The sequence below is a fragment of the Trachinotus anak genome, unplaced genomic scaffold (genome assembly GCF_046630095.1).
Source record: "Trachinotus anak isolate AG129_WGS33_773 ecotype Australia unplaced genomic scaffold, CSIRO_AGI_Tana_v1 ptg000023l, whole genome shotgun sequence".
Lineage (NCBI taxonomy): Eukaryota > Metazoa > Chordata > Actinopteri > Carangiformes > Carangidae > Trachinotus > Trachinotus anak.
Genome location: NW_027273874.1, coordinates 1,418,176 through 1,443,087, shown reverse-complemented (window position 1 = coordinate 1,443,087; position 24,912 = coordinate 1,418,176). Strand labels below are relative to the sequence as shown.

General features: G+C 39.5%; 1 protein-coding gene across 2 annotated transcripts; it reads left to right on the top strand.

Moving 5' to 3' along the window:
* The first annotated feature begins 1,550 nt into the window (after window positions 1-1,550).
* On the top strand, window positions 1,551-24,485 carry LOC139606950 (uncharacterized). Of its 2 annotated transcripts, XM_071459417.1 has the most exons (4): window positions 1,551-1,819; window positions 5,129-5,212; window positions 15,682-15,734; window positions 22,220-24,485. In XM_071459417.1, the coding sequence occupies exons 3-4, from the start codon at window positions 15,703-15,705 to the stop codon at window positions 23,013-23,015; spliced, it is 828 nt and encodes a 275-aa protein (XP_071315518.1). In that variant the 5' UTR covers window positions 1,551-1,819; window positions 5,129-5,212; window positions 15,682-15,702; the 3' UTR covers window positions 23,016-24,485. The 2 variants fall into 2 exon arrangements, with proteins under 2 accessions (XP_071315518.1, XP_071315517.1); XM_071459416.1 differs by lacking the exon at window positions 5,129-5,212 and having other exon boundaries at window positions 1,552-1,819.
* The last annotated feature ends 427 nt before the right edge of the window (window positions 24,486-24,912 follow it).

The following is a 24,912-nucleotide window of genomic DNA, read 5'->3' as shown; positions in this document are numbered from 1 at the left end:
ACATGCATACATTTATATATACGCCTAATGCTCATATCCACTTTATTTCAACAGGAATGTCAGAAAAGTCATTCATCAGTGCCACTTGCTTTTTTAAATTAACTCAATTAATCAAAAACAATCATATAAAGCTTTTAACCCATTTGCTCACACTTTTATGTTACAGTTTGTAACGTATTCATGAAACAGCACCAAATGAGTTTCAAACGCAGGACATTGTTTTTGACCCCCATCAAGGATAAACTTACTTGTGTGTGCATCAGTAAACACTCAAACTGGTTTTTCAGTTTTGTATAATCTTCAGGTGAAGTAATTTGCCTATCATCTCACGCAAAACAGCCCTCTTTGTACTGCAGAAAAATAACACATTCATTCATTTCATATCCTTTACAGAGTGGGATTCTTGCCAATAATATATTTTCCTGAAAAAAAAAAAAAATGAATGCAGAAAGAGGTAAAACTGAATTAAAATATAACATACTGTATATTTCATACAATGTGATTGTCTTCCTCTTTTTCCTCTTTTTGGGCTGAAGCCTGGTTTTGTTAAGTGGAGAGCAAGTGTTAAGGGGTGATTTCACTCTAATCGCATCCAAGTCATATGATCAACCATGGTAACTGTGAAGAGGCAGGTCAGGTTAAGCTGTGTCAAGCTCGACGCAGGTTTCTAGGTCAAGACAGGAAGTCAGGCCCGTATTAAAGTCAAGCTTAAAGATACTGGTGAAAAGCTAAATATAAATGCAGGTAACTTATGAACCCCAGGTGGTCATTAATATGAGGTAGATAACCACAGATGTAAATAAAAATCAGTTAAGATGTGCCACTTGTTTATGTTAGGCTGATAACGGAGGTTTTAGCTTGTGAGCCCTTACAGCTCTCTCACACGGGTTATGGATGTATGTGGCGACAAGATCTGTGAGCTGTTAAATTGAAATGTGATTGTTTTTCCCAAATTGTTGCATTTGAAGGATCTCAAAAAGTGTCTGTTTTTTTGTGTATTTTTCCTTTACTCATCTTAAGAGTTTGGATTTATGGGACCCACTGTGCTAATATAGAGTTCTACGTCAGCCTCATAAGGTGTGTAACATCCTTTCTCCACAGATAAAGGCACAGTTTTAGTCAGGTGTACCGCATCAGTATCCACGGGAATTATAACATTGTTCAAGTTATTTTATCAGTGTGTGTTAACGTCGACACATAATTCTTAAACCTTCAGTTTTGCTCTTTGTAAACCATTTTGCAAGTGAATTAAAGTATAAAGCTTTCTATGTATGGCAAAATCAAGGTTGAGATAAATAAATATAAAGCATGCGAACACAATAAATGTTTAAGTCAGACAAGCAAAGTGTAAGTAAAAACAATAAAAGTGCCTTTAAGAATGATGAATAAAGTTTTTAAGATGACTTTCTTTATGATAACTACTAAGTTTAGTGTAATCAATTATATATTTTTTTTGACTGTGTGTGTGTGTGTGTGTCAGTGTGTAGATTTTATTGTGAAAGTTGAGATAGGAAACAGTTGAAAGTGTCGCACAGTGTGCACCTTGACACTGGTCCAGTAGTTTCCCAGACTAACTACCCATCAGCAGACCGCTGTTCAAACAGGAGACATGGGACCGTGGAGTCACCACAACTCTACCCAGGAGGAGGAAGTCGTTTCCGGCTGAAGACGCTGACTGGAGCTTCTACTTCTTCCACCTGCATTTTCTCATTTCTACCCAGTAAAGGACCGGAAGAGAAACAAGTTAAATGACAGCTGAAGTTATCCGTGCTTTTTTGATACCTTGGGCAAAGTGCCACACCTTCGCTTAGCGCCACAGGTAGGAAGAAACTGTAGCTTTGTGACTCGCTTCCATTGAGACCCCGCTCAGAAAAACCCACGTTAAAGAGCAGTAAAAGTGCTGAAGTGTTATTAAACCTTTGTTAACCCGGGTTCAGCGGTTCCTCCCAGCAGCAGGTGGACGTTGAGCTGCCATATGGCGGGTGGCCGCTTCAGACAGCACAGCTTCAGCATGTTGGAGGAATAATTCATGTTGAAGCGGTGCATTAAAATGCTGTTCAGTGACCCCGTTGTTGGCTCATGTTTGAGTAGCTCTGTCAAATTGTGTAGCAGTGATAATGGAGGTGCGAGCTCACACCTGTTGCACATAATGGCAGAGGCTGTTGAAAGGTATATTAGTGAAAAACATAAGTAAATACATATGTTGGATGTACTGTATATGGGCAGGCAGGGCTGAAGCCATTATTTTAGTAATAATGAGATCATCAGGGGCCCCCCGGTGCAAAATGTTGACCAGGAAGCTAAACTGACTTTGCTATTGGTTGTAATATTTTATTTCTTCAAGTTGCCGTTCTGATATACTTTCTCTAGAGTTTATTTCCCAGTATCGAGTTCAAAATGTTACTTCAAAAGACTTATGTTACAATTCAGGTTGGGAAATTGATTGATTTCAGTGTAAAAGTTGAGAGATTTCATTGTAACGTGTCTTAAAACACTTGATTCAAGCTATAAAATACCCATTAATATCAAGGTTTTGATTAAAAAGGGTTGCAGTCAAAGATTATTTTTACTATTTTTTATTGTCATTTAATGTTAGTTATGCTCTTAATGAATTGAGTTTGTCTGTGAAATGACAGAAAGTTGTGGTAAATGTAGTTTCCTAGATCTCAAGGTGACATATTCAAACAGCTGTTTTGTCCGACCAGCGGTCCAGGGCCTACAGATATTCAGTTTACATTGATGTAAGAACAAGACACGCAGGAAATAGTCACTTTTAAGAAGCCGGTACTAGAAAATGGTAAATAATATTTTGCTTAAAAAGTGACTTTAAGGATTAATTGATTGTTAATTGCTATTGAATTAGATTCTACACACACTATAGTCACATTACTGACATATTAGAGCACCATCCATTTGTACTACACCTTTTGTATATTGTTTTATTTCGAATCCTTTCTACCATCACTACCCCACTGGCTTATTGCTCATTCTGTTCAGTCATTTATCTTCATGGTTAAAACTAAAATCTGTTCTGTTGTGTTTACTGTGCGCTGTGACACGAAAGTTGAATTTAGTTGAATTTTCAGTCAAAAAAAAACAGTAGATTGATGAACTGCTTCAGTTCTATTGTATCTGTTGTTCTTCAGCTGTGTATATAGCGAGTGTGTATTTGTGTGAAAGCAAAACTCTGTCATATTTCATCGTCTAAAACACACATGCTGTCAATGCGACACTGTATGGGAACCAAGCTAAAACTTTCCATCACAAACTGAGCATTGTGCACATGGGCAGGTGAGGTTAATGAGTGAGTGGAGGTTATTATTGGGGACATTTGTTCTTAGTTGGGATGGAGTGGAGAGGAGGAGGAGGAGGAGTGGTCTTGCCTGAGTTAACCAGAGCTCAGGTACACGGCCTTGGGCTTTGTTTGCACATCTAACACGTAGCCTCACTGCACCCTGGGTCGCTTAAAGTGACATACAAACGTCTGTCGTGTCTGTCGTTTGTCACACACTCTTAAACATGATGTTAACAGCCATGAAGCAGCTGCTGTCGCACATCAGTGTGTCTCTTAAAACTCCACGATCTCTCTGACCTGCTTTTTAGCTCCAGGCAGGTGGGATTTAAGATTCATGACAGTAGATTTACACAGAATACTCAGCTTGACCCATTTCTATGCCTTTAGTGGCAGACTCCACCCTTGTGGCAGCTTTTTAGACAAAATGAGCCATTAAAAGTGGATGCAAATACTATTTGCCCAAGGTCTAGTTTGCTTTGCAACAGGGCTGCTGCTGCTGGATGACAACACCTGAAACAGGATGTAAACATGAGACTGGGGCTCTGTGCTGTTGTTTTCATCATGGTCTGTACAGTCTGTACACACTGTTATTATTTCAAAGTAAAGGATGTGTTGTTTTGTAATCGTGAAAAGTGAAAAATCCTGTGTTTACTTTTTTAATAAAGTAAAGACACTTTTTTTTTAGTCAGTTAATTGACAAAATAGACAATTTCCAGATCATAATTATTAATTTAATCATTTCTTATGTAAAATAAGTTTCCTGCAGCCATTTTCAGACATATGGAGGGCTGCTTGCATTTCTCCATTTAATATTCTTATAAAACAAATACTGCTGTTTTGCTTGTATGTCAGACCGAGTTATTAATTTTAACATGACACTTAGAGTTATTACTTATGAAGAACATAAGTAATTATTTTCAACAAATATTTGACAGGATGGTCAATTTAAAAACAGATTAGTTGACTTAAATGATGATTACTATCAATTTAATTAAGTCATTTATCAAGCAAAAATGCCAAATATTCTCTGCTCCCAACTTCTTAAATGTCAGAATTTACTGCTTTTCTCTGCTTTATATTATTGTAAACTGAATGTCTTTGGGTTTTTGGGCTGTTGGTCAAACAAAACAAGCAATTAAAAGACGTCAGCTCATCAGGAAAACTGCTGTTTCACAGATTTAATAATTAACATATAAACAGGAAAACATATTTGGGACTGTTTGTCAGACAAAATAGGCAATTTGGAAACTTTCCCTTCGGCTGCGGGAATTGTAGTCTGTATTTTTCACAATCTTCTGACATTTCATAGACTTAAAGATTAAGTGACAAGAAAAAAAATATAGCCAGATTAATCCTTAATGAAATTAATCATTAATTGCAGTTCTTAAGCAGATTAATAACCAGTGAAGCTAACACCACAGAAGTTTGTCAGCCTTTTGAAGTAAATTCATAGTGGAGATATAAGCAATACAGAAATAGTTATTATTATTGATAATCAGAAAATGTATCTGCAACTGCTTGATAATGGACTAATAGTTACAGTTGTTTAATCAAGCAAAAACTACAAATCCTCTCAGGTTCCAGCCTCACATGTGAAGCTTTGCTCCCTCTCTGTGTTGTATATTATATTTAATTGAAAACATTTGGGTTCTGGAGTGTTGGTCGCACAAAACAAGACAAAAAAACAAAAAAACAGATTTTTCTTCAATTTTTGTTTGTGCAGTACTAGCAGGTTAAAGATCAACTTGAAGATGTAGTTTAGTCTCAGCTTTATTTGCCACTGCATCACAGACTCTACATCATTTAAAAGTACACTCTTCTTCTTCTTCTTAGGCTCTTCTCTGGTTTGTTTACTTGCTAAAGTACAATTCGTGGCTCCTGGGTCAGGAAGATCCACAGGAGGAAAAACACCAGCAGGTCTGTTTGCAGTGAGAGAGAGAGAGAGAGAGAGAGAGAGAGAGAGAGAGAGAGAGAGAGAGAGAGAGAGAGAGAGGGAGAGAGAGAGAGGTGGGGAGTGCTATTGATAAGTGTGGGCTGCTGGGTAATAGAGAGGAGACAGGACTTGTTTTCATCAGACAGCTGCCCAAGGCCATCTTGAAAAGGGATGTTTGGACACAGCACATCATATTACACACACACACACACACACACACACACACACACACACACACCCTTCATCTTCATGGTATCATCTGAAATCAGACAAAGTATTTTGACATTTCAGACAGTTATTAGAGCAAATGATCGATAGCGTGTTATGTAATTGGATTATGACTTTATATAAATTGGTCACCCTGGCAACTCACCATGGATACACTTGTCTAATCAAACCAGCCTTCTTCAAGGTCAGCTCATCAAGCACGTGTGTCAAATCAGAAGTTGTAGAGGCTTTTCTTTCTCTGTCTAATGACAAACGTTTAACAGCAGCTCAGTTCACTTTGTGCGAGCCGTAATTGAAAAAAGAAAAAAAAAAGTTACACAATAACGTCACTCAGATGAACAGCTCCAGCTCTTTCATGGGAAGCGTTATCAGGTGTGGAGGGTTATCTCCTCCACTGTATGTGCAGTGGTTATTAAAAGCTGGATAAAGCAGTTGGGTGAGACAGCGTCGTTTTTCTGTCACTGCCCCGACTTTAAAACTGTGTGTTGACATTTCAGCTTGATTTTAAAAGCCTTGCAGCTGATAAGAGGCCTAAATTGACCACCTTATCAAATAATAATACCGAGGGTCACCACGGTCGCTGATGAGTTCACAGAAATTCTATCAATAATTGCTTTGTTTTGGGGGCCACCTTAATGTGCATGAACATGCTGTATTTGAGATAACAGCCAGTTTGAGCTTGAAAAAGTGGTTGCAGATCAAGCTGGATTTACCGGAGGTCACACAAACAAAGCTTGAGCCCTTCTTTATCATGCAGATGACATGAAGAATTCATTAATCTGAATTAGTCTCATTAAAACAGGAATTCCTCCTTAAAAGTGAAGAGTGTGTGGATGTTAGATGGGAAATAGAGTCTCGGTACATCTTGTTTCTGGAAGGTTTGGTGGACCATGGAGGATTAACAAAATGTTTACAGATTGTTCCAGGTATAGATACCAGCATTCGGTCTTTCAAGGCTGGTATTGATCACTGATTTAATGTCATCAGAATCGGATGTTCTCAAACATCTTTGCAGAGTTGTCATTGTCGGAACCTTTCTACTCAAAAATTTATATTTTTTTCCTCTTTACTCATTGTAAAGAGTATTTCAAATGAATTGTTCAGGCAGTGAACATTTATTAGTTCTTTCCTTGATCAACCGTCCAACCCCAACAACATGTATTTATTTTGATCATAGAAAACCACAAAATATTCCTAATTAAGAATGAATAACAAGTGATTTTTGATATTTTTGTTTCAAAAAGTTACTTAAATGATTATCAAAGCTATTGCCAATAATTTTCTGTTAATTGTAATGTTTATGCTTTATACCTAATAAATTATTAGTTATAATATGTTGGCAATCAATCAATCAATCAATCATATACCAGAATTGTCTTCCTGGCCTGTGTGGCTTTCTAAACCATATGAGGTGAAGAAATGGCTGCTTCTCTCTTTCACACACCTGCTGTAACTGCCAAAGTCAACATTTCAGTCACAGTTGTCACCATCAGTCCATCTTATGACAGTGGTGCAGCCCCACACCTCCCACACCTCAACTCCCGCTCTGACCTGCCGCTGTTTTGTTTGCAAAAAAAAAAAAATGGCTGCTTAAATTTTTTAGTTCTGACACGCCTACAGCTACGCAGTGAAAGCAACTCAACAAATGTTTTTGCTTGGAAAACATAACAGTGGTGGGTCAGTGTAGGGCTGCAGGTTTAAGCGTAATTATTTTCATCAGCGATAAACCTGCAGCTCGCTTTCCCTAACAGACTTACCATGTTGTATATACCAGAAAATTAGTGAAAGTTACAACTTCTTAGAATTTCTTTTTCAGTTCAAAACCAAGCAGCAATCCACTGCGACATCACCCATTGGTTTGTGAACTGCTGTTTTAAAGCATTGAGTTTGTAATTTGGCTGTCGCCGTCTTGGTTTTTTGAGACCAGGATCTGTGGTGCTCTGTGCTCTATCCTCCGCCGTGTGTGGTGCAGTCTGTCAATCACAGGGTCTATTTTCCCCTAAATAGGACCATAATTTAAAAAATGAACATGATGTTGTATTGAAGAAGACTTGAAACTAGCAATTGAGGCCATAAACTCATCAGGAAAACGTATACTGGGGTAATAAATCAAGTCAGAGTTGGGGCCATTTTCCCATAGACTTCAATACAATCTAACTTCTTTTTGCAACCAGTGGAGTCGCCCCCTAATGGTCATTAGGTAGAATACAGGTTTAAGGCACTTCAGCGTTGGCTTTACTTTCCAGACCTGCAGTCTGCGTTTTATATACAGTCTATGTTCAAAACAAAAAGATATTCATTTGAAAGCAGCAGCAAATCCATACATTCAAGAAGGTGAAACCAGTAAAGGTTTAACTGATAAATGACTTAAAATGTTTACACTGAATTTAACAATCTTTGCCAATTTATTTTCTTTTGATCAATTAATCCTGTCAGGTCTACATTGGTCCTTGACAGCATCGTATGAGTGATGTTAATTTGTTTTCCTCTGTCTTCATACTCTATATTTATAATTGCAGTTGAGCAAATTGGTGAATTGATTATAGTTTGTTTGCCTGATCAATCAGAACATCCTTAGCTCCAAGCAGTTTTGTGAGTGAGGATGGCTATTTCCAAAAAGTTACCAACATTAGGCAAATTAAAATTGATGTGTACAAAATGGGAAATTTGAACTTGTAATATTTTGTAACACTGTAAGACAGCAGAGGTGACGAAATCTGCTGTAGCTGGAGGACAGAGATAAAGAACTAGAAACAGAAACAACAGACAGAGCGAGGTGGATGTCAGACCAGTTAGCCCACTTTTCTATCACCACACCCTTCACATGTCACCCCCATGAACCTGATCTCCCTTCTCACTGCCCCTGCACACCAATCTGACCGCCCTAGAGCAAGTGTCGAAATATAAATTATGACTTTATACACACAGCTTACATAAGACGACCTTTTCAGAGATCCAGCAGGTGACTGAGCTACGGAGCAACACCAACATCTTGTCTGTAAAAGACTCGACTGCTTTGTTGAAAAGTTCACTAGAGACCCTCCAGAGCAGCATTCATATCTACACCTGAGGCAACAGCTCTCCAAATGTGCCTTAATCACTGTCAGCAGATAGGAGAACGGAGGATTTAATGATCTATTAGCAAGCCTCTAATGTTATTCAAGCTCACCTTACCTGTATTTGGTTTTGTAATGTAGGCATGTGCAGTGTTTACACCAGCAACTCACACCCACAGTTATACAGAAACGGTTGTGGATAAATTGCAGTCGTGCACAACAAAAACAACTGGCATCAGATATGTGAGACGAGCGAAGACAATCTTTCAGGAAGCGACAGAGTCATGATTTGATCTCCAGCTTCACGCCACCTCAATACATGTAAACACTAACTCTCACAGTTTGAAATACCTACACTATGTGTTTGTATATGTCCACGACAAGTTCACGTCTAAACACATGGTAATAATAATTCTGATGTGGAAAGTATCCAGCGACGGTTTGGATTGTCTGCTGGCTCCCGTTGCCCCAAAAAAATAAAAAAACTGATTTGTTGAAGGAATAGTTTGACATTTTACAGAAATAGGTTTCTTTGCTGTCTATTTCTTTAAGCTCAGGTGATAACAAATATCAAACCTTTAGCCTTTAGCCGCGAGCCAGAGATAATTTATTAGTGACAATCAAACTTCATTTTGTAACACCGCTCTATGATCATAAGTGGACTGTGGATTTTTTTTGTTTTTTTGAACTCATTTTCAAGTTTTATCCTCAAGTTATGAACTAAATTAACCTTTAAACCATTGTTTTATTGCCTTTTAAAAGAGTAAAGATCATGGTGTTTCATAGAGGAGGCAGCCAGTCTCAGCAGATACAAAGAGCACCTACCCTAACACCTGAGGACATTTTTACATTTCCATGAAATATAATTCACAAATAGTCACATATCCTTTTTTAAAAAAAACATTATGACATTTTACTAAAAATAGAAATGATCCAGTCTTTAGAAATGTAATCAGATTATAGCTGAGGAGTTAAGGTACCTCCTATCCTTCAAAATAAGATGTCATATAAACAATGTACAGTTTCTCTCTCTATAATTTTGGTCGTTTGGTCGTATTTCAGAGAATGTGCTTCTCTTTCTCAATTGTTGTGTCATTCACTCTGCAAAAGAAACCTCTCATTTATTGCTATGAAAATAACCACCCACACACAATGCACCCTGTTTTCATACAGGTAAAATCAATTTCAGCTGGACACTTTCCAAAGGAAGAATTATTTTAAGCCTTATCTTTCTGGATGAAATTTTCCACCCACAGCAATTGTTCAGAAATGTCCCTGACTGCCAGTTCCATGGGTGTCCCCTGGATTTCAATCCAGTCCACATTTAGAGGACACTCTACAGCAATCTCACTTTTATTGCACCTGTTTCTCCAAGATGAAATGTTTCAATTTCCTCTGAGGAAAACTCCGAAAGCAAAAAAAATGGGAGCCAGGCCAAGCTGCCGGCGCTGAAATATCTCTCCCCTTCAGTAATCGTCCTACGATCTTCCCTACCATAAAAAACAGGAGCAATATATAATATATTGAATGACAGATAGAGCAGATAAAGAACTATTATTGCCAGCCAACAATGGCCAATATCTCAATGAATGATAGTCATTTGATGCACAGATTGAATCCTTGATCTCATTCTGACTTTGGAAAGTCTCCAGGGGAACAACATGATTGGTCATTTGGATGTTCTAATGTGAATCTCAGTCATACACTGCTGCTTACTGTGAAACCTGTGGGAAGATTCACAGGCTGAGTGAAAATGCTCATTACTGGCAGGTTTGCATGGCCCTCATTTTGTCAGGGAAAGGTATGCACGTTGGTACCTCCCTGCCTCCTTTTAACCTTCCCATATCCAAATTATGACCTAATATGTCAGGTGCTTTCAATGAAGTTGTAATGGAGCTCAATTAAACCTACGTAAAAATGATTGCATTCTCTGTCTTGCAGCCAGCACCTACAGCTGTGCATCTCAACTACTTAAACTTCATTTTATGGCTTTTTATGGACCAAACAATCAATTCAGTGGTCAAGGAATAAATGGGCACATTAATCGATAGCAAAAAATATTTTATTTGCGTCCATATAATAAAATGAACAGAAGATGACAGGTAAGGGCTGGGTCCCAAACCAGTCGCAATCCTGAACCCCGCCCGTACCACTGTCTTTAAGACAGGCGGGGTTCAGGTCTTAAGTTTCAGAACTGGGTGGACCATGTCGATGTACTTTACCAAAGACTAATCTCAAAGCTAGCGTGCAGTTTCTTAGCTTTCCCACTTCTCCATGTGTATCTATAGCTATTTAGTCAGCAAACACAGTGTGGCAAAGATGACGGCTGCAAATAGACACACTGGAGCCAGAACACACATCAGCCTGCCTTCTTGGTCATGTTTACCTTGTCATTTTCTTTAAGCACAATTCTTGGGAGTTGTCTTCAACTTTTAGCACTAATGTCACTTAGTTATGAGCACAGTGATGTAACTAGCTAGTTACTCATGGGCTCCTTGTAGCTTGGAGGAGTGTTGTTAGCTGCCCAGGCTAAGATGGCACTGTGTCATCTCTGCCCTGCAGGACTAATTCCCCTCTCACTGTGAGCTGTTTCTGCTGACCAGCGGCAGAATGATTAGCCTGGGGCAGGTAACGCCACAATCACATTGTCAGCACTCAGTCAACCCAGAGCCAGTTTTTTGCCTTGCAAATTTGCAACCCAGCTCCATTCCGATGCAAACCAGCTTTTTCCGACTCAGTCAGCCAGTCATTAGTTGGCTTGTCTGACGTGTGCATCCTCACTGGGTGTTAGATGTCAGCTGAAACACACCAGAAAATGCACACGCACCTTATATATAATCAGAATAAAGCACACACACTGAGAAATAAAAAACATCAGTTTTTTTCATGGTAAACATTTAACTAAACCGATTTCTATTATTCAGTTTTGTTTTAAAAACACAGTATTTCACATAAAATTCTGATTTGAAATGTTAATATTTGCTTTATAGTAAGTTGAAACTGTTGCATGAACAGAAAGGTTTCGCCTGTTAAGATAAAAGTCTGTGTGACATCAGCTAATAAATATGCAGCAATGACTAAAGAGGTAAATGGGTTTTTAACTCTAGATAGGAAGCAGGAAGATTTCCCTAAGTTTCATGTAATTCCACTATGAAGACCACAACTTTATGTAGCTTGCAGCAGTATTATCGTCTCTTTAGGATACAGTTTATTCATATCACAGACTTATGTAACTTATGTACGGTGATTAACAATTCCTGAAGTGTAAAAAGAGTTGTGTGCTGTTCATTTCTCCTATCATAAATTGTCTGCTTCATGGCTATGTCCAGTACTGAAGTAAAACTTGTCTTCCCGCCTTCAGCTTTTCTAAAGTTCATTAAATTCCCATGATTTGACACGAGAGGAAAGTCATGAGATTGACTTCAGGGCTAAATATTTTTGAAAAGGTCATGTTGTGCTGTCTCCTCTTTCACTCTTGTTGGTTCATTCTTATGTAGACATTTTTAGTGTTATCAGCCTCATATGGCCAAACAGCATTTTACAAATGCCAAAAAAAAGCTCAGCTGTACAGTTGTGCAACATAAAGCTCACACTTATGTGTTGTATTTAGAACAAGTAGGTTCTTGTTTTCTTTTGACCATATTTCAGGACTATGAAACTATACATGAGACTAGAGCTGAAGCAGTCAATCTATTAGTTTATCAACATTTACCTGTGACAATTGTGATAATCAGTTAATCATGTTAAGTAAATATGCCAAAAATTCATGGGTTCCAGCCTCTCTAATGTGAATTGTTGCAGCTTTTCTAAAACTTGTGATATTAAATTGAATATTTTTAGGTTTTGGATTGTCGATAGGACAAAACACGTCATTTTCACTTTGCCGGTCAGTAATTCAGCCTTGCCACTTTGGCTGAAACCAAAGCAATGTGCTATAAAACACTAAAAACTCCATAATGTTAGCAGAAGCTAGAGTCACATGATATTTATATGTGGGCTAATCTCTAAGAGTCACCCCTTTCATATTACATGTCAGCGTTTGATCCATTGTTAATATAATATAAATATTGACACAGCCAGGAGGAACTAAAGTTGTTTAGCAGTTAAAACTTCTAATTAAAATGTCTTCAACTCTCATATTAGTATATTTAGTCTTTTTATTTCAAAGAATATGGATTGAGTCATTTAACATAAAGTGTTTATTAATTAATCCACTGTCACAACACTTAATAATCCATGTACTGTCACAGTGTTTTTATCTGAAGTGAAAACATGGTGCCAGGAAGGAAATGAACCTATTCATATTCATAATTAATTCATAACAGTTAAGTCAGAGACAGTTATGTCGAAAGGTTTAGGACCATTTATTGCTACAAACAGATATGCAGTCATTTGGCAGAGGAGGCTCTGAGCTTGAGGATGCTCCTCGAACAAATCTATGCCGCCTGCAAGACTCTGAGGCAAGTACATTAAAAACACCCCCAAGGGTCCAGAGAGCAGAAAGCAGCAGACACATATCACTGAGACGTGGAATATACATAATGCAGAAGGCGAGAGATGCCACCGCACAACAAGAAAACAGGAGGAGGAAGAAGCTGAGTGTGGTGGAGGGAGAATCCAGCAGCAGCACCATGAGCGATCAGAGGATTGAGAGCTGGAGCTTGTCAGATGATTATTGACCTGCTCAAATGTGACTAGTAACTGTAAAAGTCCACTGATAGTGTCCTCAGCGCTCGGCCAGCTCTCCATTAATGTGATGGTTTCCGATGCCCGCTGGGAAATTACCTCCTCTCTTGCTCCCCTCCTGGAAGATAAGGGACACTTCAGCTGGGTGGGTGCTTGGCAGAGCGGCAGTGTGTGAAACAGGGTCCTCTATTTAAAGCACAGCCTGTTGAGCCATGGGGCCTCTCTGCCGCCCTGAATTTCACTTGGCGTGGTATACCCTCTTTAGTTTGTTCATAAGTATCTGTGAATGTGTTGGAGGTCTCGGTGAAAGTGTAGTTGTGGGAGTTGTTTCAGCCAGGTTCCAGTCATGCCCACCTGACAGCACAAGAGATGGTTTTTATGAAGAGAACAGAGGGCACTCAGAGACAAGAGGATGCTACTCTGAGGTTTGCAGCACAACAGCAGACCTGTAAAGGGGTAATTAGATGTCTTGGGATTGCCAAGTCAGGCTTTGTTGCTTTTCCACCAGAAGTACACTCTTTCATGCAAAAAGAAAAAAATTAACCCAATCTGTGATGGTCCTGCTCATAAGATTAGATTATAGCCTTGTTTATAGGCAGCTTGTTATATCATATATCTCACCAGCAGGTCCTCTTCAGATCTGCTTGCTTTTTAAATTGATGCTAACACAAGGAGTACACATCAGGGGTGTGTTTATTGGTCCCATGTGCATTTTTCAAACCAATCCCCCAAGCAAAGCCCACCTGGAGCTCTTAGCCCATTCCCTCCAGGACTTAGCACATATATATATATGAAGTCCCAGAGCATAATTAAAGCTACTTACATCATAGTTGCCTGGCCTAACTGCAGCATGTCCAGGGCTAATAGATACAAATTTGTTAACGAATACTAATGATTGCTGGAGCTACAGCATGTTCATTTTGTCTGGAGACAGCTTATATTTTTCAACAAATCCCACTGATAGAAAGTTTAGTATAGTATTGCCTGTTTATCCAACACCTGTTGTTGCTCATTGCTAAATTGCAAAATAATTGCTAAGTTGCTGAGTTAGCCACATTGCTGCAGAGGATGACTTGTTTTTTTAGGTTGATTGTGCAAAGCAAAGTGCAAACTCTGTAAACTTGTATTATGTTGGGAGTTCAACAAGAATCAAATGTGCACATTTCTTCAACCTTCAACCCTGCCTTAAATATGCAGTAGTCCAGCAAATGGGTATTAGTCCACGGCTGAAAATAGTTCTCATCAAATGCACATTTTACTTTTGTTTATGTAAAGTTTGTGTAAAGTTTAAAACCTGAGATGCCCAGCTGTTTTTAGGTAATGACCTAGTCTTTTTTTTTTTTTTTTTTTAAAGTGAAACCATATATTTGTTAGTCATTTTCAGATTTACATCCTCAGCAGGAACAAATGGACTTGAGTAAGCAAGTCAGAAAGTCCTCAGAGACAGACCCGCTCCCTGCTCATCCTGCTGTTCACATGGGTTTTGTTGACAGGAAGAAAAATAAAATAACACCAGACGCATCATTTTAATGAGGTGTAGCTGTTTGTTATTTGATTTTATGTGAAGACACAGCATTTGTAATGAGGTGTCGCTGCACCTAAAATGTCATGATGTGGTGTCACTAATGAACATGACATTATACTCTCAGTCAGGACTGTAATTCGTCATCTGTTGACAATGTGTGTGAGCACCAGTGTTACTCAGACGTGATTTCCGTCCACATTTTACACTTTTCAAGCTGATTCTTGGTTTATTCTCTTCAAGGTAAAGTAAAGGCAGACAAGGTCAGAGAGTTAAGGTTAAAACTAGAAACTGTTTTGTCTCATGGGCACATATCCTTCCTTTTATCCCACAAAGAGATACTGTGTCCTCTACCTCTGTTGCTCTCTTTCTCCTTCGCTCGCAGACAAAACCCATTCAAGACTCAGTGATTAATTATTTACCCAGGCAATGAAATGCCAAAGCCTAGAGAAACACACCACCAGGAGAGAAAAGGTCACTCCAGTCCTGCACATAGATACACACTCTTCAATACGCACTCACACACAACAGTGATGGATGGCAATAACATCTTTATCGGCGCTTCGGGCAGACAGAGTTTTCATCCTTGTGTCCAAACACTGTCGAGACCAAGGGCAAAGCAAAAACTTGACTGATGAGGTGAAATTTTCAAGAGAGCCCAGAAAAAGCCCTCATTTAAAAACCGCTCACATGTCATGGGTGGTGAACTGTCTGATCAATAGCAGCCTCAGACTCTGTCAAAGTGTATGTGTATCATTGTACAGACCGATGGCTGCGGAGCTAACTCTAACCTTTCCTTGATGAGTGAGCTCAGACACTGATGGGAGAATGTCCTCCGCTGAAAACAACTTGTGCATGTTTTTGAAGTAAAGTTTTGTCACTTTAGATTTGGTCTGTGCTGTGTATTCAAAGGGTGTTTGCGTGATTAAAGTTTAATTGCTTTGTTAATGTCTCTCCACAGCTCGTCAACACAACTGGCCAAATGGGGTGCCGATGCTGCCGGATGATAAAAAGGTATGTGTGACACTCTTTTCTGTTTCATAAGATCCTTCTGGGAAATATTGTTAGGACACAATCTTACAATGACTCGTTTCCAGCAATTTAAAAGGATCAGTTCACGAAAAAAAAAGAAAAAAACATTTTCTCACCTCACATTTTCTCATCACATGTCCAATAAAGAAATGTGGTTTTTCAGTCATAGTACTCACAATATAGAAAAATTAAACCAATGGAAACTGTTGAAAGGCTGTTTTCTCAGCTTATGATCAGTTCAGTCAGGAGACAGTGGCCTAAACAAAAGCCATGCTCATTAATTATATGGCATTTGCTGTGTGAAATAGCTCCTTCACTTCCCCCTGAAGGTTAATGTTTTAGTTCGTAAATTTTTATAATGTTATTAGAGATGTTCTTTATTTCATCTAAGAGGCGTTCGCTATAAAACGCTGATGGAAACACTGTTCAGCAGAACATCCTCAAATTCTGATTAAAGGGAAGGGAAAGAGTAATAGCATTTTGAAATGATGGGTAAAAAAGAAAAAATAAAAACAGGAGAGAAGATCGCTTGTTCAGTAGCTTTACATATACATAACATACAGAAAGAGTTAACTGCACCCAGCTTCCATACTTTAAGCTTTCTCTTTGCTGAATCTTGTGATGTTTAACTTTTTTAGTCATGCTAGCAGCTTGGTCAATAACAGTCCCCTTATATGTATCCTGTCATTCTGATTAATCAGATCATATTATCATCGCTAATTCAGTGTTAGCTGTTCTGTAGTGTAGCTGTGTGATTTATTTATCCCTCAGTATTCCTGTAGCAGTTTTAGCAGCATGACAGCATTTGTTTGCCTTAAACTGCTGAACATTATACTCCACCTCCTCGGTAACAACCTCTCACTGTAGATTTCCTTATCTGCACGTCCACGGTGCCAATTCAAATGTATCCTTGGCCTCATAATGATTTTTTTGTCTCGTTTCATGTAGATAGTGAGAGGTCCGTTTATAATATGTCTGCACTCTCAACCTCACGTGGGCTATTTGTACAAACCGTGAGTCAATATGCCAATAGCTATCACCCTTGGTTACTGTATTTCCTTGCAGGACTGTCTATTCATTAAAGGCCTACAAGACGTCGTTGTCAGGGCTCGATGTCGCTGTGCTTTTTGAGGTGAACAGGGAGACAGAGCAGGGCCGGGAAACGAGATTTTGATTGCAGATTAATGAAAGACCATGCTGAGATTCACATACCAGAGTTGTAATCCTCCTCCACACCATTTTTTTTTTCTTTCCCATGTCAAAGACACATGTGAATGCTTGTGACACACACACACATACCTCCCTAATTGTCTGGAGTGTCACATTTCTGGGCTTAGCGGTGTTTGGGGTTTGGCAGAGTGGGCCTGTAGGTTACTGGGTCAACAGTACGGCCTCACTATCAGCAACAACTCTGCAGAAATCCTTTGCTAATCTCAAGTTTTATTTTATTTTGCTAGCTGGATAGGGGTTGGTTTTACTTTTAAAACAATGTATGGGAACAGGAGAAACTGACAAGTTTAAGGGATCGTCTTGAAAGTGCATATGAAAAAGCCAAGATAGCTTTTCAGGTAGTTGCTCAAAGCTTTCTCATGTTTATCATATATACTTTAAACCCAACTTGAATTTCATCTGGACCTCCTCCCATTATAGACACAGCCACAAGTTATTAAAGAATTTGTGCAATATTATGGCGTAATGCAGTTTCCCACTGTTCCTTCTGGGTACAGTTCAATGAAGAGACATTACTAAGGGCCGTCCCTGTATATCCATGTGCTGGTGTCTAAACGTGCATTTTTTAAAACGACTAAATTATAATTTCTTTGTCTGAGAGCATCATGTGTACTTAAGGAGCAGCCACACGTTGCAGCTTCACACTTCACACTTTTTTTTTTTACTAAGGAGGAAGTTTCCATCCAATTAAGACGACAATGTGCCTTGCATGGAAAAAAAAAAACATTACGATGTTTATCACAGGCCTAATGGTGTTGGTGGCATTAAATCTATAAGCACCACTGCACCCTGCATTGTGGGTTAGAACAGATATAATCAGCTTAAGTCCTAAGTGATTTGGTATTATCGTCACATACTGGAGGTGTGGCAAATCACTGTGTTACCACTGAAGAAATGTTTTCCGATACCTGAATCGCTATCCGACTTAACCTGACACAGTTAACAGTATCTTGTTTGGTGCACCAAATTCGTACATATGCAAAGGATGGCTTCTCCCAGGATGGAGGTGCAAAACAAAACCTCCCAGAAGGGGAATCCCAACAGAGAGAGGAAAGCAGGGACTCCTCAGAATCAGCTGCAACAACTTACATGCAAAGCTACTCTTTTGCTATTAAAATCTGAGCTTAGCACTGGAGAGTTGCTGCTCTTCTCTTTCTGTGTGACTTTTAATGCCAGAGGAGATTTGCATCAGCTGTTTGATGTAAGTCTGATAACCAGTTGAACACTCAGAGAAACCACAGTCCTCGTTTTTTAAAAATTCATTGTACCCAACAGTTAAGACATCTTGTCTGTCTTTTTTTGTCTCTGTCCGGTTCACAAAAAACGAAAAACATAATCATAGCAGCAAGATGTCAATTCGTTTGGGTTTGCTCCTTGAAAATAGCTTGGAGAGAGAGCGGGCGGCCTCCTGTCGTTGATGAAAATACAGTTTCATTTTCTCACACCGCTTTTGTCCAGCTTTATGAATTATTGGTCCCTTTTTCCCCCCCTCTTCTTCTTCTGGCAAAACACCTTGTGTGTCTCTCACTTTTCTGAAAGCGAGACTCAGATTTCACCTTGGCCGCCGGGACACAGTGGCAGTGCTGCCCAGGAGCGAGAGAGATGGAAAACATTCATTTTCTCAGCTTTCCACTGTGAAGGCAGACGGAGGGAAGGATGCAGGGCGAGAAGAGAGGTGTTTAAGTCAGAGGGTGACCGTGTGAGCGTGTGTGAGTGTGTGTGTGTGTGTGTGTGTTAGCTTATGACTATAAATGTGTGGGCAGGTGATGTTTGCATGTGTCTGCTAACCAGGAAGCCTGCTCCTGAAACGATCAATATATAAGAAAGTTATCTTCTTCATTCTCTGGACTTGTGTTCTTGATAAGTGCATGAATACTAAACAGTGGGAAGTAAAGCCAAAAGGGGGTGAGATAACAGAAAGCAAGAGTGAAGAGGACAACTTGAGAAAGAAAGAGGAGGAGGAGGAGGAGGAGGGGGCAAGACAATAGATGGAATAAGCTCGAGGGAAAGCGCTCAAATCAAGGAGAAGTCAAGTGCAAAGGGATAGTAGATTAGAGAGCTGCAACTACATTACAGTGACGCTGAAGGAGAGACAAGGAGGAGGATGTTTTGAAGGGGGAGAGGCACCTGGAGAGGTGCGAGATGGAGGGAGCTCTGCCGAGGGCACGAGGCTAGCAGGGTGGAGGAGAAAACAAAGGAGAAGAGGAAAAGACGGTTGTGAAAAACACGAGGCTCTCGCAGCAGGTGATGTCTGACAGCCTGTTACACTGCTCGCAAAATAAAGCCCCCCTGCCAGCACTCCTAACACCTGTCTAGGTGTGTGTGAGAGCGAGCCATCTTGTACTTATACCCTTGTAAGAAAATCCTCCAAAATGGTGGCATCATACGGTCATTACCGCCTCCAGGGGGGTATTTAAGGTTTAGAGCTCAAATGAGCAGTAATTAGCCTCAGACCTTTATCGACCTCGACTACCCAACAAGGAACTGGGACAACATCGACAAATCTCTGGCAGAGCATATGACAGATTCAACACAAACGAAATACACCACATCTATGCTAAATAACGTATCAGTGTATCACTTTGTCTGATTGAGAAAAGATACTGTTATTATGCTGTTTGAAGCTTTGTCACTCATTTTAATGAGCTGATTAAGGACGTTGTCGCGCTGGCACAACTAGGACTCATTATTTTCAGTGTCTCTTTAAAGAACTAGAATAAAACACAATCTGAATGTGAATTTATCATTTATTTATTTATTTCACTGTCTGACAGTGACAATTGCACATAATCAGCAGCTGATTTGTGTTTTCTCTTCATTTCTCGTTCTCTTCCCATTACCAGAACTATTGTCTGAGCCGTTCCTGTTTGCTGTAATTTGGTGTTTTTTTGCCTCTTCTTGCAGCGGAAACATTTGAAGAATTTTTAACATGTGTGGAGAAAAATCAGTTCAAAGCAATACTGGGGTATTCTTCGGTAGAGGATCTGTAAAAACAAATTTGCAAAAATCTTGTATCATTAACTTCCTCAGTAGAAAAAAATCGCAAAGTGGCTACAGTCTTCAGCATCTTATTTTAGTCTCCTTCAGAGCAAAGGTTTAACAGTTTGGGAAATAGGCTTCTTTCCTTTATTTACAAATATTAAATGAGAAGATTGATACCACTTTCATGTCTGTGCCTTAAGATAGAGCCTGCAGATGGTGAGCCTAGCTAAGTATAAAGGCTTCAAACAGTGGAAAACAAAATCCTATTTACACATTGTATCTTGTTGTATCTCAAATTGTAGACAGAGACAGGCTAGCTCCTCCTGCTTCCAGCCCTTAAGCTAAGCTAGGCTAATTACCTCTCAGCTCCAGATCCGTTATTAAAACACAGACTTAAAAGTGGTATCCATCATCTCAGTAAGAAAGCGTTTTCAAAATGTTAAACTATTCCTTTAAAGGCTTTATTTTCCTTCATTCCTCCTTACTTTCCAGCCTTGTTTGCTGTGACTTCCTGGCTGTTTGCTGGTATTTGACTCCAAATTAGCGCGACACTGAGAAAGTTTTTTTCTTTATGTTTTAATGATTTTCTCATAATGATAATTGGTCATGATCTTTTAAAAAACAAATAAAATAAAATATCTGTTAAAATTATTTGTTGAAGTTTAAAAAAAAAAATACTATTGTTTAATACATTGTTGTCAGTTTTCTTTTATATCAATATCGGTGCCTGTCTCAAAAATCCAGGATCAGTCGGGCTTTACTCAAAATGTGAATAAAGGTCATTGAGAAACCAGTTTCAGGCTACCTAGAGTTTCATGGATGGGCAGCAAGAGTCAACGGTCAAAAGCTGATAATGTGGAATACACCACTAGTTTATATGTCGTTTGTGTTAATATTGTGGATGTAATGTCAGAAAGAGTGTAAGCATGGAAGGTTCTGAGAAGTAGCTCATAATTATACACACATTTGTGTTTGTGTGTGTGTCAGTGTCTGTTCTGTCAGATTCTAACGTCTTTTTTCCCTGTGGTCACAAGTTACAGAAACATCACAACACAGTAAAACAAAACAACACAATAAAAGTCAGTATTTCAGAGTTTGAACCAGAGAGAAGCACAGTCACGGGCCTGCATAAACCTCCACCTCCTCTTTTCTCCCCTCCTGTCAACAACCCTCTGCATAATGTAACGGACATTCACATGAGCAGTGCAAACATTACCACAGCTTGGGCTAGCTGTACTCTGTGTAAACATCAAAGTGCGTGTGTGCCTTAGATGTAACAGTGGCATTTAGAAAGTCGCATCGACTGCACAGGGAAGAATCCTTGTTACCGTCAGTGTACAGTATGTCAGGGTGTTTTTATCGATCGTCGCGGGAACATCTGACTCCTAGAGCTCAGTCAGATAGACAGAAATAGTCCTCTCTGTCTGTCGCCTCACTGATCCAGGAAATGAAATAGTGAAGACAAGTCAAGTGTAACTTTTGAAAGTTAGAAAGATATTGCAAATTCTTCTTTCATTGTGTTTGTCTCTGCAGCAGTTTAAATTTAAAGTATTTAAAAATAATACGTTTTGTGAGGTTGTATTTTCTGAAATACCTTCACCGATGGTTTATTGCATCTAGGCTATAAAATGTCAGCGAAATAGTGAAAAACATGTCTAAGGCTCTTTCCCAGAACCTGTAGTGACCTTTTCAACTTTGTTGTTTGGTCAAATCAACAACCCAAAACCCAAAAAGTCTGAAGCCATGCAGCTCTGTGAGTCTGTACATCACTCTTACAGCTGAGGCGGCTGGGAAGGTCAAAGCTTTAGACAAATCAAAATTAGGAAAAAAGCCAGGATCGCTAAAAATTCAGTAAATTAATGCAAGTTAATGCAATCTCCAAACTTCCTCCATGATTACATTATGTTTAAATTCAGTATAATGTCCGTCTCCACAGCACTAATTCCATCAGTACAGCAATTCATGTCAGACGTGAAGCTACCATGAATTAATCTCAATATTTTCTCTAGATTTTATATTAGAGTAGCCTTTCCTTTACATGTAGGCCTTAAATGTGAAAAAACATCAGGTACGGCAAAGAAATGACTGGAGTATGAGCATGGAACCATTATATCTGTTAATATATAATATATGTTAAATAATAACATGACTGTTGTACAGATTCATATGTTCCCATGTTTGTGTTTCATTTTTTTATTTGGCCTTTGTTTGTGCTTTTTGCAGTAGAAATGACGCCCTGTCTGTTTGTCTCACAGCTACATCTACGACCCCTCAGTGGCGGTGGATGTGAGGAAGCCTGACTCTGCAGGCAGCTCGCTCTACCACCCCCACCACCTCTCAGACGGGCCCCCTGGCAGTGACCCTCTCAGCGGCCACAATAAGCAGAAGCAGGGCTTCCACAACCTGGGCTACAGCAAGTCCAACGACAGCACTCTTAAACTAGAGGTGGACAACAACCACGTCAACCACAGGCTGCACGCAGCACCTTCACCTGCAAAGGAGCTGCACCAGCAGGGGAGCGTACCTGCAGAGGGGAGTCTGTACATCATCCAGCCAGAAGGTCTGGGACAAAGATGGGCGATACAGGACAAAACCCCAAGCCAGGTCCCGGTGTACCCCAATATACAGGAGTACGAGAACCAAAGAAGCTACGGTAAGCAGGAACACCGCGTGACAAGGAACGGGTGGGACAACTCCATCAATGAGTATGTGATTAGCAGCGAAAGCCTGTCAGCAGACGAGATTGAGATAGACGAGGGCGTGGGAGGGACGCCAGAGTATCTGTGCGACACTGGGGACGAGGGGAGCATCCTGTCGGTGGACATCCACACCAGCACCACCAGCCTGTCCTCAGCCGACACCAGGGACGAGCTTAGACTGCCAAAGACTCCGGAAGTTTCCACGGTCGAGAGTGGGATCTCGGTGACGAAGAGCGAGGACGAGGAGGAGGCGAGGAACGGGGATGAGGAGGTGCAGAGCGTCACAGACTCGATGGTGGCCGAGGCTCTTGCTGCCCTCGAAGCCGCCACTGCCGGGGAGGACTGTGAGTGACAGCCCGCTGCGCTTTCTCTCGCTTATCACCCAAAACCATTGACTTGGGCTTGAATGCGACTTAACAGAGTGTTCAAAACCGCCATGAAACTTTGCCACAGTTCTGAATAACACCTCTTGTGTTCTGAATCAAAGAACATGGAAAGAATGAAGGAAAACTCTGTTTACAAATAAAAGAACAGATTTATTTTTGAACTTGAAGTCTTGGATTTTTTTTTTATTTTTTTATTTTGGTCACACTGACAGATGATAATGTCTGCCTTTGTGAAAGAGGAAACGTTTCCACTGCTACAAGGTTTGCATGAAGCCGCAAATGAAGAGACATCAGTGTGTAGACTGTGAATAACGCCTGCTGCCATATCAGCCTGTTAGTCCTATTGAATAGTTTATTTAACACTCCACAGTCCTAAAAAGCCTGTTTATGCTCATTCACTGCTTTGCCATGTCCATGCTGTGCTCATACAGGTATTAGTTAACACACTATATGTTGCTTTTATCATATTTTGAGCATAGCAATGTAAATTGTTAGCCAATAGAGTCATTACTTCCTTTGTCAATACACATTCCTTGCTTTATCTTGCTATTTCTTCAGGAATCAAGTTCTTGTTTTATCCAGCAGGTGAAAGAGGAAAGGTCACCGCTTATATTTTTTATACACTACCCAAGTCTTTATTCATATTATATCTTCTTTTGTTATTTATAATATCTGCAATCACATCATTTTAGATTTATTGTGAGAAGAAACTGGACTGGAGAAGAAGAACGTGAAGGAGGATACAGGAAACAGTCCTTACTTATAGCCTATACACTTATTTGTCAGCATTGATTTCATCATGAAACACAATTGATATAATATCTAATTGGATCTATAGAAATTAGTTTACACACGTACACTCACAATTCTAAGTGATTTTTTTGTCAATCCATATGTAATTTTCATGTACAACATTTGTGTGAGTCCATGTAATGTAGTGGAGTATCAGAGGATATATGCACATTTAAAATCCTGAGCAGGTTACCAAAGGATAAAATGGAAACGAGCCACCTGTGCATTTCATTGATACCACCTATTTTCTGCAATCTTTCAAGACCAGCTAAGGTCAAATCACTTTTGACTAAACCACAGAGGGGACATCAATTAACCCCACTAGCTTGTTTTTTTTAAATGGTTTTTCCTGTTTTATAGGTCAGGATTTGTGTTTGTAGTCAGGCCTGTGACTTTAGTTCAGCTCACTTATGTGCCTAATAATGAACTAATTGAGGCTAGACGGTGCAGAAGAAATGACACATATGGCTTTTTTGAATGTGTTCAGAGTGTGTTGATGCTTAAATAAGCTGTTTGCTCAATGAAGTTCTGAATTTGTTCCACTGCGACTCCCACTTCCAGTTTGCCTGCCAAATCATTTCTACCTATTATATTTGTATTGTAAAATAAAAAAATGTACTTTAAAAAAAATGTGAACCGATGTACTACGTGTGCTTGTCTGTTATTATTTATTCTGATGTAGTTTTCAGCCAAGATTTGAAGGTGTGATGCAGAAAAAGTAGTGCTCGTTGTTAGCCCTGGAAGAAGACATGCTAGAGTGCTATTCAAAAAGTTTGCAAGGGAAAAATGTGAGAGCTGCCACAAGCAAAAACTTTATTTGAGTTGTTACTTAGCCTTTTGGAGAGCTGAGGAATAGTTTTTATGTTGCAGTTAGTGTTTTTGGACAAAGTTGATATGTTAGCAAGGGAACATGCTGGTTTAAATGGTGTTGTATATACATGACATGATTGTCTGCCGAGATAGTAAATCTTTAAAATGACAAAAAGGATTATAAATAACTTTCGTAGAGATTCTGTGTTTCTGCAGGACATCACACGCTTGTTTACGAGGGACAGTCAGGGACTTAGGTGT